Source organism: Podarcis pityusensis (assembly GCF_964106645.2).
Source record: "Podarcis pityusensis genome assembly, chromosome: Z".
Classification (NCBI taxonomy): Eukaryota; Metazoa; Chordata; class Lepidosauria; order Squamata; family Lacertidae; genus Podarcis; species Podarcis pityusensis.
In genome coordinates this window covers 25,668,819-25,683,287 of record NC_138044.1, presented here as the reverse complement: position 1 = coordinate 25,683,287, position 14,469 = coordinate 25,668,819, and the positions used below count along the sequence as shown (strand labels likewise).

The 14,469-nt window shown below is 43.2% G+C and overlaps 1 protein-coding gene across 2 annotated transcripts in view; it reads left to right on the top strand.

Moving 5' to 3' along the window:
- Positions 1 to 14,469, top strand: part of COL4A5 (collagen type IV alpha 5 chain) — a 134,009-nt gene that overhangs the window by 93,470 nt on the left and 26,070 nt on the right. For both annotated transcript variants that reach the window (XM_080990519.1, XM_080990520.1), the window contains 7 exons: positions 2,035 to 2,202; positions 3,283 to 3,372; positions 4,240 to 4,389; positions 4,766 to 4,864; positions 6,833 to 6,922; positions 7,337 to 7,476; positions 13,415 to 13,541. In XM_080990519.1, coding sequence (XP_080846645.1) covers positions 2,035 to 2,202; positions 3,283 to 3,372; positions 4,240 to 4,389; positions 4,766 to 4,864; positions 6,833 to 6,922; positions 7,337 to 7,476; positions 13,415 to 13,541 — 864 coding nt within the window. The remainder of the gene's footprint in view (positions 1 to 2,034; positions 2,203 to 3,282; positions 3,373 to 4,239; positions 4,390 to 4,765; positions 4,865 to 6,832; positions 6,923 to 7,336; positions 7,477 to 13,414; positions 13,542 to 14,469) is intronic.

Below are 14,469 nucleotides of genomic sequence, written 5' to 3'. Positions count from 1 at the left end.
ACTATCTTTGTTTGTTGTGATGTCACGTTCGTTCTTTTGTCTTCATTTCTCTCCATATAGCCTTAACGTTAGGTTGGAATAATGTTAAAACAATCTTGGTTGCAATGAAACTTGAGACAGTCTCCTTGGTTCACGTTTTCCTTTGTGTGTGTCACCATTTATTCAATTCCCACCCCACCCCTCTCTTGAAGAACAAAATCATTCCAGCAAATTAGCACATTGCAATAGCTGTGGTATCACTTTGGAAAGAAGAAAAGCCAAAATGTATATATGCTAGGATTTAATTCCATTATATAAATGTATCAAAAGCTTGCCTTTTCACTGGAATTTTTCTATATTACAAATATGTTGTCTTTCTCCACATGTGGTAGTTACCACCAAATGGAAAACGTTTCAATCAAGTCTGTTCAAAGTCTAGTCTCTTTGGTGTTGACGTTGCATAGCCTGGCATTGTGCTTGGGTTAGGTGACATGCTTTGCAGTCCACAATCCATTTACTCAATGGTTGTTCTGTCCAGTTGGCGAGTTGTGGATTGCAACCGTTTGTATAGGGTTTGTTTGGTTTTCTTGGTCTAACACCGATGTGCTTCCTTTTGTATCCTAACCCTAATGGCATTCTCGCAACCCCCTTACTGCTTCCTGTGCCTCAACCTCCTGATGAGTTCTTACTGTGCTGGGTTTGCAACTTCTCAGGTTCATCAGGTACTGTGGTTTCCTTCAAGCTTTTTTCCTTCTTCCCTTAAATATTATTTTTCTTACCTTTTTTGTTTAAAATAGCAGTTCCTGTTGCTATTGGTAAATAATAATGATAAGAAAAATAATGGAGCACAGAAACAAACATAATATGTTTTAAATTAAAGTTGCTCATCTTTCTTTCAATTACTTGAAAGTTTTTCAGTGTGCATAGCAGTTTCCTTCTTGGGGCATTGTTATTATTTGTTGTTGTTAGTATTTTTATTTTATTTAAGATGGACTTATATACTAACCTTTACCATACCTATCTCACAGTGGTTTTCAATACAAATTAAAACAAAACAGCAATAACGTATGTACACACACAATTAAAGTCAATGAACAAATAGTTGGATATCATATAAAACATTCTTTACAATATTTAAAATTCGGCATCCATCCAACACTTACAATGCAAACCTTGAAAATGCATGAGACAAAAATGGCTTAGCCTGGCACCTAAAAATAATACAGTAAGTAAAAGACAAACTGCCTCTTAATCCATCAGTCATAAAATGGGAGTCTCTTGGTGAAGTGTGGGGTGATAATTTTTCAGATAAATAAATAATAAAATTAGAATAATCTCTGTTCACTTAGAGCGAGAGTTCAACAGTTTGTTTAGACCTAGTGTCTTGAATTCCTGATTTCTAAATTCCTGATTGTGTGTTTGTTAACTTTTGATTTTATTTACCGTATTTTCCATGTATAAGATGAGGCTTTTTTATTTTATAAGTATGTTAAAAATGGGGGGTTCGTCTTATACATGGATAGTGCAGAGGGGGGACGGGCGATCGGTTGCAGCCGCAAGCAGGAGATTATCAGTGGTGATTGGGCGGGTGATTGTTGGCTGTGGCAAGGGCTGTTGTTGGATTGGGTGCCCCCCCCCAAAAAAGCTCAACAACTCTGGGCAATCTCCCCGCATTTTCTTGATTTGGAGTCTCCCAAAATAGGGGGTCTCTTATACATGGGGGCATGCTATACATGAAAAAATACAGTATATTTATATTTTGGTTCCTTTTTTTCTTTAAAAAACCCTTTTTTAACTTGGACAATTTTAATTTATATTTTATACTCTTTGTCCTAGCCCTTGTTTTTATCACAGACCTGCTCTGCCGTAGGTTATGTTGAATGAAGGCAACAAGTCAACTCTATACTGCAATATAATCATATTGTGATATAAAGATATGTATATGACGTAGTTTGCAACAATTCCCCTGCTTCTCTTGCCCATACAAGTTGCTCTGCAGTACCTTTTGGAAATTGTTTCTTGCTAAAGGATTGTTTTCTAATCATATTTGCCTAGGATTACAGGGCATACCAGGTGAAAAGGGAGATCCTGGTTCACCAGGATTCGACATTCCCGGTCCTCCAGGAGATAGGGGCATTCAAGGATTTCCTGGATCACCCGGTCTCCCAGGACCTCCAGGTTCACCTGGGCCAGTCGGAAGAGATGGACTTCCAGGAATTCCAGGTAAATCCTTTTACACTATCAACTGCATAGTGTAGACACTGTTTGCATCCATGTGGAGCTTTACTTGTAGAAAATAACAATTCCATATGAATTAGTCTGCTTTAAAGAGATGGCTTGATGTGTAGGAAGCAAGTAAATGCTTGTGTAAAACCAAGCTATCGAAACCTAGTTCACTGGTGAAGAACTGAGAACATTGCAAGCTTTCGCTGTCTGATAGCCTAAACCAGAGATAAATTCAGTTTCAGGGCCTCATGATAACAGAAGTCATGTGCAGCTGATCTAGTTCATAGATGAACAGTTGGGAAATAAGACAACTGTCATGATCAGTCAATTAATTGTGCTACAGATATTGATTGATTGATTGATTGATTGTGACAGATGATTGTTTTGCATGTACATACTTCCAGTGGTGGGGCTTGTGGTGGGATGAAGCTCTCCTCTGGCACTGCTCCTTACTTGGGCAGGGATAGGGAAAGGACAATTATAAGTTTGGGAATGCAGTGGTGAGAGCATTAAATTAGTGTTGGCGGTTGTGCCACCAGTTCAGCTGCTTAGCCCCGACCTCACCCCATTGAGTGCTTCCATGGGTGGCAGGTGACTACTTAGCAAAGCACTCTCCCTGAATGCCTCTCTGAAAAGGGCATTCCTCTTCTGCAGTGGTGCCTGTTTCAATGCATGCATGTGGCATCTATAAGTGGAGAGAGTTGCTTTTTTCTTCCTCCAAATCTGTTTGTTTTTTTTTTTTTTTTTTTTTTTTTTTTTTTTGCATACACAAACTTGTAGTTCAAACTGTTCCAGCTAAACTCCAGTATATGGATTCTGTATGCTTTTTTGAACTTGTGAAAAGTTGCACATTTAGGAGCCAAGTCCTAGGAGCTTTCATCTTCTAGAGTTATTCTGTAGACGAAGACATTGTGGATGCTTGCAGGAGAGAATGGCTTTTGGATTGCAATAGATGGCTTTAGTGCAATAGACTGATTTGATTCACCAGTTTAATCCTATAGGAAAGAAAGCAGTGAATTTTTTTCTGGGGGGTGTGTGTTTTTGCTCAGAATAAAACTGGTAATTCCGTGCATCCAGGTAACAAAGGCGATATGGGAGTGATGGGTGCACCTGGTCCCCAAGGTTCCCCTGGAACCCCAGGCAGGAATGGCTTTCCTGGCATGAAAGGTAAGAGCTCCTTTACCTTACTGTTGTTTTACATTTTTATAGCCATAGAAGTAAAGCAGCATTGGAATGTGGAACTGGTCATTTAAAGATTCTGGATGTTCAAGTTTACTTCCTGTTTAACACACGTAGATAAGAGGAGGGCATTTGATTTCTGTCTCCCTTTGTACATTATTTGGTTATAGTGTTGGCAACCTAAAAATAGTTTTAGCACCTCATGGCCTGAATTTTTTTGTGTAATAAGAGTATTAGACTAGGACCAGGGCAGACTTGAGTTCAAATCCCCAGGGAGCCATGAAGCTTATTGGGTGATTTTGCCCCATACCTAGCTCACATGGTTCTAGTGAAAACAAAATGGGTAGGGTAGCAGTGACCATTTATGCCAGAAGGAGGGCTCCTGGCCCATGGGCCTAAATAGACCCACTAAATCTCTGAATTTGGCCCCTAAGGCTGTATTGGTTAAACCAAGCCCACCTGTAGACACTAAGTGCAAAGATCAAAGTTCAATCTTTTTTTCTGCTGAAGATCAAGTAGTGAGTGTATCTCCAATCTTAGTGCTCTAGGACTAAGCCTTAAAATATGAATAACCTGACATTAGATGGTTGGCAATTTGGTGGCCCCACCCACTTGTTAAAAAAATAGTCCATGAACGGTGAGTCAGTTCTGGATCTGAGGTTGCCCACCTCCAATTTATACCACTCCAAGCACTTTGGAGGAAGTACAGAACGATAAAATATCATTTTAGTCAATATAGCTTTTGGTTTCTTGGTGTTATACCAAATGCTTTGACCATGCAAACACTTGTTTCACAATGTTTTGTAATGTAGACTGAAACAATGATGAATACTCTCTTGTTTGGACACTGCTTAGGCAATGATGGATTACCAGGCCAGCCTGGTCGTCCAGGACCAGCAGGGCAAAAAGGCAGCAAAGGTGAGACAGGCGTGCCTGGACCTCCAGGAACAATTGATCCAGGGCAGCTGGGCACTAAAGGAGAAAAAGGAGATCCAGGAGCTCCTGGTGAGATAATTGTGTTTCTTGTGTTGCTTCCTGTTGTAATACTGTTTGGTACCATTCAGCTCTTTTCAGACCAAGAGACATTCCCCATGCCCCAATCCTTGCAACAATTCGATTTAATTTCTGGCTGCATCAATCCTTCCTTTTTTCCTTCCGTCTTTCTTTTTGCTCTGCAATCTTTCTCACTGGAAAAGCACATTCACAAGTTCAGCTGTGGAGATAATCACATGATATATGTGAGTGAATATGCACCACTGGATTTGTGGTCCATGTGCAGTGGCCCTTAGCTTGGTTGATTGGATGATGCTGTTGGAACTGTTAACATATTTCTGTTTGTGCACCTAAATATAAATAAAACTCTCTTTCTCTTTGCCTGAAGGTATTCCTGGTTTAACAGGGCAGAAGGGCTACCCAGGCACCCCAGGTGACCCAGGGACTCCTGGACTAGTTGGACAGCCAGGGATACCTGGACTACCAGGTAAGGAAGATGGCTTGTGTAAATGTGCATGTGCTGTGTGACCACAAGATCATCAATGAAGACAATGCACACCAAAATATCGCATTGGCTTCAAACCATTTTACAGATGTTGGCTTGACTGACTTACACCTGTACATCTTGCTGAGGTTTGAGTTCCATTCTCCTTCTCTGCTAAAGCGCTGAGAACTAGCCTGCTCCTAAAAGAGCTAGAAATGTTGCCAGAGTCATTCATGTTGACCTGTTGAGCAATTGGATGTTGGTTATTTATCAGTAACTAAGGAATATGAGGAAAGCAAAGGTCTATAAAATCATGTGTCGCATAAAGAATGTGGATAGAGAAATGTTTTTCTCCCTCTCTCATAACACTAAAACTTGAGGACATTCAATGAAGCTGAATGTTGGAAGATTCAGGACACATAAAAGAAAGTACTTATTCATACAGTGCATATGGAACTCCCTCCCATAAGAGGTAGTGATGGCGACCAACTTGGATGGCTTTAAAAGAGGATTAGATCAATTCAAGGTGAATCAGGCTGTCAGTGGCTACTAGTCACTTCCACAGTAAGAGGCAGTAATGCTTCTGTATACCAGTTGCTAGAAACTCCAGTGGTGGGGAGTGCTCTTTTGCTTGTATCCTGCTTGCAGGTTCCCCACAAGCATCTAGTTGGCCACAGTGAGAACAAAATGGGCTGTTAGCCTCACCCAGCAGGCTTTTATTGCATTTTTTTTGTTAAGTTAAAACCATGCAAGCAATTAATTATTCAGCCAACCACACTGTATATTGTTAGAAGCATCATGGCCCACCCTACTAAACCAATGCTAATCATGACGTTCCACAGTCCTTAGTTTTAAGTCTTATGATTAACAATATAAACCCAGGATCTTCTGCTGATATACCAATATCCTCCAACATTTTGCAGTTGAAAATTGGGGTATGCGTAACATGCATTAACACCCTAGTTCTTATAGCTACTACAGAGCTGGAAGGATAAACAGTCTGACTGTGGAGAAGGCAGATTCCTATTTTCCTTTTAAAATTTCCCCATTATTACACATTGTTGACAGCTCCACTGCACAGCTGTTTGCTATATTTAAACTGCCTTCCTTCTGCTTATTTAAAAGCCAAGCTCAATACAGCTAGGGCAGGTGCCCCATAGTATATTAGCAGTTCAAAGTGTATCATGATAGTTGCAGTTTGTGAAATGGCAGGCTGTGCATGGTGACTTAAGAGTTCACATGCAATGCATTTTCTTCTAATGTGAAATAGAGAGAAAATGCAACCCCTCCTCACATGAAGATTGCACTTCTAGAGACTCTGAGGAGGGTAATAAATCATGAGAAAACATCAGCTCTAGTTAGTCGTTCTAAGAAAATGTTAACAAGGCATCCATCAAAGACCGAAACCAGGGAAGTGATTTTTAAAGAAATGGACTAGGAAACAGGAACTGTTGTTGATAAACAGTTGTAATGTATGATACACATTCAAATACATGGCTTCTCAATTACACATCCAGGGCACTTTCTTGCAGCATTTTATGGACTCAGACTGCTCACCCATGCATGTTTTTCACAGTGTCCATACAACTTCCTTAACAAAATATTATTTCATTCACACACAAAAACCAGTTTAAGATGGATTTCCACTTTAAGGCTCAGTTAAGACAAAAGTTTTCTCTCCAATTCAGATACTCAGTTATCATAGCAAACATGAGAAAATATTGTTTGTTGTCAATTTCTGTTGATAATGGTCACTGTGTGTATTTGAGCTTTGAATTAAAATATCACAGTATTCACAGCATTTGGGCCCTGCTGTTCACAATTTATGAGAAACACTTCATCTGATGAAGTGGGTTCTAGTCTATGAAAACTTACGCCATAATAAATGTATTAGACTCTTTTTGTGTGTCTTTGATGGGGAAAATGGTTTTCCTAGAAGCAAGCTGATTATGATTATTGTGCCTTCTCTAGGCCCGAAGGGAGACTTGGGATTTCCTGGGCCACCAGGACCAACTGGACCTCCTGGACAGAAAGGTGCCAGTGGTGAAATGGGACTTCCAGGTAGTTATTTAAAGCATTTTTCTTCCTGGGTTGTTTAGCTGTTTATTGGTTTGTTGGACAGTAAGGGGGTGGGGGATTAAACTGCAGTTCTAAAACATATCCAGAGATTAAGCCTCATTAGATACTTTATTTGCTGCTGAGTTAACATGCGTACATTTGACTTATTCATTAATTAAATACCGTACTGTAAGGAACTTTGGACAACTTTGGACAGAGCAGCAAAACCTTATTTTCTAGGGTCCTTTATTTCTGCAATTTTCAAAAGAAGTATATTCTATTGTGGTTGCAAACCCTGCTTATAGCTTCCCCCCCACACACACCTTCAGTTTCAAAGATATTGAATCTGGATAGGTAGTTTGCAAACTGAGCCCTTTAGAAGCCATTGCAAAACTTTCTTTTTAATATTTTGGGCAGGTCCTCCAGGCCAAAAAGGTTTCCAAGGCATAGCAGGCCAGCCTGGCCAGCCCGGCCAGCCTGGGTTTCCTGGGCTGAAGGGAGACAAGGGTGATCCAGGCCTATCAGACATCGGTATTCCAGGGCCCCCTGGCCCTAAGGTATGTTGTCAAAATGTTATTTCAAATTAAGAGCACTATTTCTAATGTACAAGGGCAGGGCTCCAGTACCCTACCCAGCTCTTTGCCTCTGACCATCTCTGGCAGAAGTGAAACAGATTCTGAAAAATGAACAAATGTAGGGGAAAGGTTTGCTTGCTATCATAATGAATTCCTGCTGCATCATAGGATTATTGTGGGCATAATCCAGTACACTTTGAAATTGGTGTGCCTCAAGCATACCAATACTGACGTGCACTTGCTTGCCTCTATTAGAAAAAATTAAGAATCTAACAAGAGTCCTGCTGGCCTATCTAGTCAACAACCTTTTCTCATAGTCACCAACCAGATGCCTGTTGGAAGCCCAAAACCAGGACCTGTGCCGAAAACTACTTGTGATTCCCAGCAATTAGCATTCAAAGGCACCCTGCCACTGACAGTGGAGGTAGGACATAGTCATTGTGGCTAGCAGCCATTCATTGTCTTACCATCCATGAATTTATCTAATCCTCTCTTAAAGTTGGAAGCCATCACGACTTCTTGCAGGATCCAATTTGCAGGGCTCTGGTGCGTAAAAGAACTTCCTGTCCCATTCAGCACATAGTACAACTCTCTTTTTCTGCTCACGAAAGAGCCTTCTCTTTGCTGTGGGAACACTCTGCGCATGTGTCAGAGCTGCTTCCAGATCCTAGCTCACAGAGGATCACGCTAGCCAGCGATCATTAAATAAAAGTCTTTATTGAGTTACAGTTTCCATTCTCAATCTGCTGCGTGCAACTCTACGTCTCATGGTTAGATCGGCGAAGCTCCGTCTGAGTCTCCGCCCCTTGTACACCAACTTAATATCCTAGCCCTGCTCCACCTTTTCCGCCTGACTGTTCTTCTCTGGGTCCCTCTGCCCCCCGGGGTCTCTTCCTTCCGGGATTCTTCTGACGCCGACCCCCCGGACCCTCCTGTCTCCTTGCGCCGGGCTTTAGGACCTGGCTCCCTTTCCGGGCTGCCTACTGCGCCACCTTCCTGTGCATTTGAACTTGGCGCGCGCGCCAAACCTTCCACCTTCCGTCTGACCGTTTCTTCGCTCCCCGATGGAGGTGTGGCCACTCCTGACTCGTGCCCTCCCCCCTGTTGTGAGCTGCCAGCGCTTGATCCCTGGCGCCCTTCCTCTTCCCTGCTCTCTGGCGGTGACGCTGGTCCCGATTTCCAACTGCTCCCCTCTGAGTCCCCTCTGGCTCTATCTTCCTGGGGTGTCCCCCTAGGCTCCCCCCTTGCCCTGGCCACTGGTGCTCCTTTCTGTGAATCTTCTGATTCACTGGAAAGACTCGGAGATCTCGGGTCGTCGTCATCACTCATCTTTTCTTCTGCCTCCTCCCCCTCGCTCTCTGTTTCCTCCCTTGCCCTTGCCTCTGCTCCTGAACCCCTGACAGCATGCATGCACACTCATCTTTGCGCGTGCACATCTGAGACCCTATGTTTCCATCAGGGCTTTTGGATCACATGCACTGCATGCAAAAATAACATAGAATCATACACCAGAGGGAAAGCTGTGTAGGTCTGTTGCCAAGAAAGAGTCTTGTGACATCTGAAAGAGTAAACATTTTATTGTGGCAGAAATTTGCATGGATTAGAGCCCAATTCATCAGGAGGATGAAGTGAAGCTTTTTAGTTCCAAGGAAGCTGAATGTTAGAAGATTCAGGGCAGACAAAAAGAAGTACTTCTTCACATAGTAAAACTGGAATTTGCTCCCAAAAGAGGCAGTGATGGCCACCAGCTTGGATGCTTTTAAAAGAGGATTAGGCAAATTCATACTGTGGTACCTCGGGTTAAGTATTTGATTCGTTCCGGAGGTCTGTTCTTAACCTGAAACTCTTCTTTACCTGAAGCACCACTTTAGCTAATGGGGCCTCCTGCTGCTGCCGCACCACCGGAGCACGATTTCTGTTCTCATCCTGAAGCAAAGTTCTTAACCCGAGGTACTATTTCTGGGTTAGCGGAGTCTGTAACCTGAAGCGTATGTAACCCAAGGTACCACTGTACAGGATAAAGCTATCAATGGCTAGTTGTCATGAAGGCTCATTTATCTGCTGTTTCAGAGGCAGCATGCTTCTCAATACTAGTTGCTGGGGATTATGTGTAGGAGAGTGCTGTTGAGCACATCATTCGGATTGGTATCTGTTTGGCCATGGTGAGAACAGGATCCTGGACTAGATACATCTTTGGTCTGATCCAGCTGGACTCTTCCTATGGTATTATGGGTGATCATCTGTTGGCATGTGTAACATACATGGGGAGAGAAGGGAGGGAGTGAAAGCCATGGAGCCTGAAGGCCTTGCAACAGCTGGTGTCCAATAACTCTTTGCTTTCTATTCCTACACATCTATCTTGAATACTTTTACTTAGAAATATCACAGGGTGTGCCACTTGCATATCTTTTTTTTTCTTTGGCCCCATTCCTAACACTATTCCAGCCCTCATTCTCTATTTACGTTTGTATATTTGCCAACTTAGGACAATACTCCATGCATCAGATGAAGTTGGTTATGAAACATAACACAATTTATTTTTTCTTCATTGCAATTTTAAATATATAAAAGTCTAAGAAAAGATAACAGTGTGATAGCTAGCATTAGCCATACTCTGTGTAGACCAGTGGGTGCCAAAGTGGGTGGTACTGCCCCCTGGGGACAGTGGGATTACCAAAGGGACAAGGGGGGGGCAGCAGGGTTGCTGGAGGTGCAAATGACTGTCAGACTTTCAAAAGCTGGTATCATTGGATCAATTTTTTTGTTGTTGAATTAATTATACTAAATAGTTTTACAGTGGTACCTCAGGTTAAGTACTTAATTCGTTCCGGAGGTCCGTACTTAACCTGAAACTGTTCTTAACCTGAAGCACCACTTTAGCTAATGGGGCCTCCTGCTGCCGCCGCACCGCCAGAGCACGATTTCTGTTCTCATCCTGAAGCAAAGTTCTTAACCTGAAGCACTATTTCTGGGTTAGCGGAGTCTGTAACCTGAAGCGTATGTAACCTGAAGCGTATGTAACCTGAGGTACCACTGTAATTGAATTTTGCGTAAATGTGCAATTAATAGTTATTGTTTTGAATTATATTGTGCTGTTCTCCTTAGGTCATGCAATCTGCTATTCTGAACAACGCTTTTTATAGTGTAGAGGGGACTGGGGATATTAGAATACTTTGAGATGTCAGTAAGAGAGATGGAAAACGATGAAACCCCTTTTCACTTTATGGCTTCCCCTCCATCTACAATATAGGATATTCTACAATTTATATAAACATACCCTGCTTTCTACCCAAGATAGGCTTCCAAATGGGTTATTCCATCACAGCGTTCAAAGGATAGTACCTGACAGTGAAGAGCAATAAGGCAATACACAAAAAAGTGAGTCCAGCAGTAAAATGGAGTGTGGATCGTTCAAGCCAGCCAGCTATGCCTTCTATCATGCAGAGCAGGAGAGTGTTAGAGCCCTGTCTGGTCAAGTTGCATGGAATCAATTTCAATCCGTTACCCCCGACAATGTGGACAGGCTGCTTGGACACGTGAAACCAACCACCTGTCTCCTTGATCCTTGCCCATCCTGGCTAATAAAAGCAAGCTGGGAAGGGCTGGGCGATGGGCTTTGCAGGGTGGTGAATGCTTCTCTTTGTGGGAGCATTCTCAGACCCATTGAAAGAGGCGGTCATTAAACCGCTTCTTAAAAAACATCTTTAGACCCGGCCAGTATGGCCAACTATCGCCCAGTCTCAAATCTTTCATTCTTGGGCAAGGTGATTGAGTGGGTGGTTGCTAAACAACTCCAGGCACACCTGGAGTATGTGGACCATTTGGATCCCTTCCAATCGGGATTCAGGCCTCATCATGGGACTGAAACTGCCTTGGTCACGCTGGTTGATGATCTCCGGTGGGCTAGGGACAAAGGTGAGAGCTGTTTCCTAGTTCTGCTGGATCTCGTAGTGGCCTTTCATACAATCGACCATAACATCCTTCTGGACCGTCTAGAGGGGCTGGGAGCTGGGGGCACTGTTATACAGTGGTTCCGCTCCTTTCTCCTGGGCCATGTCCAGAAAGTGGTGGTACGGAGTGAGTGTTCAGACCCCTGGGCCTTCATTTGTGGGGTGCCTCGGGGTTCCGTGCTGTCCCGCATGCTTTTTAACATCTACATGAAGCCGCTGGGAGAGATCATCGGGGGTTTGGACTGGGTGTCCATCAATATGCAAATGATACCCAGCTCTACTTCTCTTTCAAATCAGAACCAGTGAAGGTGGTGAAGTTCCTGTGTGAGTGCCTGGAGGCAGTTGGAGGATGGATGGCGGCTAATGGATTGAGGTTGAATCCGGACAAGACAGAAGTACTGTTCTTGGGGGACAGGGGCGGGCTGGTGTGGAGGACTCCCTGAATGGGGTAACTGTGCCCCTGAAGGACCAGGTGTGCAGCCTGGGAGTCATTTTGGACTCACAGCTGTCCATGGAGATGCAGGTCAATTCTGTATCCAGGGCAGCTGTCTACCACCTCCACCTGCCCGCAGACTGTCTCGCCAGAGTGGTGCATGCTCTAGTTATCGTCCGCTTGGACTACTGCAATGTGCTCTATGTGGGGCTACCTTTGAAGGTGACCCAGAAACTACAAGTAGTCCAGAATGCAGCAGCCAGACTGGTGACTGGGGGCAGCCGCCGAGACCACATAACTCCAGTCTTGAAAGACCTACATTGGCTCCCAGTACGTTTCCGAGCACAATTCAAAGTGTTGGTGCTGACCTTTAAAGCCCTAAACGGCCTCAGCCCAGTATAGCTGAAGGAGCGTCTCCACCCCCATCGTTCTGCCCGGACGCTGAGGTCCAGCGCCGAGGGCCTTCTGGCGGTTCCCTCATTGCGAGAAGCAAAGCTACAGGGAACCAGGCAGAGGGCCTTCTCGGTAGTGGCACCCGCCCTGTGGAACGCCCACCCATTAGATATCAAAGAGATAAACAACTACCCGACATTTAGAAGACATCTGACGGCAGCCCTGTTCAGGGAAGCTTTTAATGTGTGACATTTTAATGTATTTTTAATCTTTGTTGGAAGCCACCCAAGGTGGCTGGGGAAACCCAGCCAGATGGGCGGGGTACAAATTACTACTACTACTACTACTACTAATACTATTATCAGCACACTCAATCCCCCATGCCCACTAAGCATAGTCCACTTTCTGTAAACCTTGGAATTTCCTCAAGCCTGCTGATGCCTCCTCCTTGTGGAGCTGTCCCTAACCTTTTGCCTATCATCCCTAACCATTGGCCATGCTGGCTGAGGCTGATGGGACATGTAAGTCCAACAGCATCTGCAGGGCCCCAGGCTAGGGAGAAGACTGCTCTTTGACATGTTGATGAAGACACATAGGTACCCACACTTGGAGAATGAGTTCACTTTTGGTATACAGTGAAAAGAACTGAGAGTAGGAAAATATGAAGTTTTTCTGATGAAATTGGCTTCTGGAATGGCACAAGGAGGCATGGGAAAGGGCACCTCCTGGTATCGCAACTCTTTGCTAGTCCTGAAATTTTTACAATACTCTTAGGCCACATTTACATTATACATTTAAAAACACTGTGACCCTACTTTGAACAGCCAGGGTTTTCCCCAAATAATTATGGAAAGTATAGTTTGTTAAGGGTACTTAGAGTTGTTAGGAGAACCCCCGTCCCCGTCCCCGTTTCCCTCATGGGGCTACAGCTTTTTCAGAGTGATTTAATGACCAATTGTTCTTCCCAATGGCCTCTGGGAATTGTGGTTCTGCACCCTTAGCAAACTTCATCTCCCATAATTCTTTGGGAGAAGCCATGATGGTTTAAAATGGTATCATAGTGCTTCAGATGAATGGTGTGAATGTGGCCTTAGTTGTGTTTGCCTCAGTCAAGCATAAACCTTTCTTCCTTTTTCCCCCCTAGGGTGACCCTGGTTTGCCTGGATATACAGGTAGTCCTGGCAACAAAGGTTCTCCTGGCAATCCTGGGCTGCCCGGTTTAGCTGGCAGTCCAGGTGCAAAAGGTGATGCTGGCCTCCCTGGATTCCCAGGTAATTAATTTCCATTGAATTTCACTGTTATTTCTTCTGTTTTTCCTCCATGGTTCTCACACTTCAGCTCCTGGAACAATTTTTTTTCTCCCTGATTATGCATATATAAAATTTATATATAACATTTATATTTAAAATTTAAAAGAAAAATTGTAAAGATGGATTGACATCGGTTCAATCCAATGAAATGAAACAGGGTAAAAAATTAAATGATAGTAATAAAAATAAATAATTTTTGATACAAATGAACAACACAAGCCCGTTTTTAACTGTTTCGCTTTTTTAACACTATTCAGCAGATATGTTTGGAAATACTTGGAGTGTTTATGTCCGGTTATTGCTGTAACTCTTGATTGCGTTCAGGCATCGATTAAGGATCTGTGGGGCCTAAGGCTGATAGATGGGAAGGCCCTAAGTGGTATACTGTATATTAAAGTAGATAAATCATAAACTCACAAAATGATCTAAAATTAACAAAGCTGCTCAAATCAAAGAGAAAGTTTTCAAACAATAAATCATTGTCTCCACTGATTTCCCCTTTCCCTCACTTTGGCTGTGGCAGTCAAGTGTGGTGTCATTCCTCTGTGGGGCTCATGGTGGCAGGCTTGCATAATAGATTTTTCTTCCTCTTTATTTTCACAACAGCCTAGAAGGAAGATGAGGCAAAGTGGAGAACAAGGGCCCAAGGACACCAGTTGACATTGTTGTTGAAATGGGAAACTGAAGGGCCTAACGAAATTTGAGAGCCTAAGGCTATAACATTCTGGTTAATCCAGCCCTGTTTATGCTTCCCTTTTTATTGGCGTGTATACACTGTCAACATCATAAAACAAATAGGACTGTTATTAAGGTCCCATAGACAAAGGCAGAAATGCCTTTTCCTTTTCCTTTACATATTTGCTCTTGTAAAGAAAGATACATAAAATCA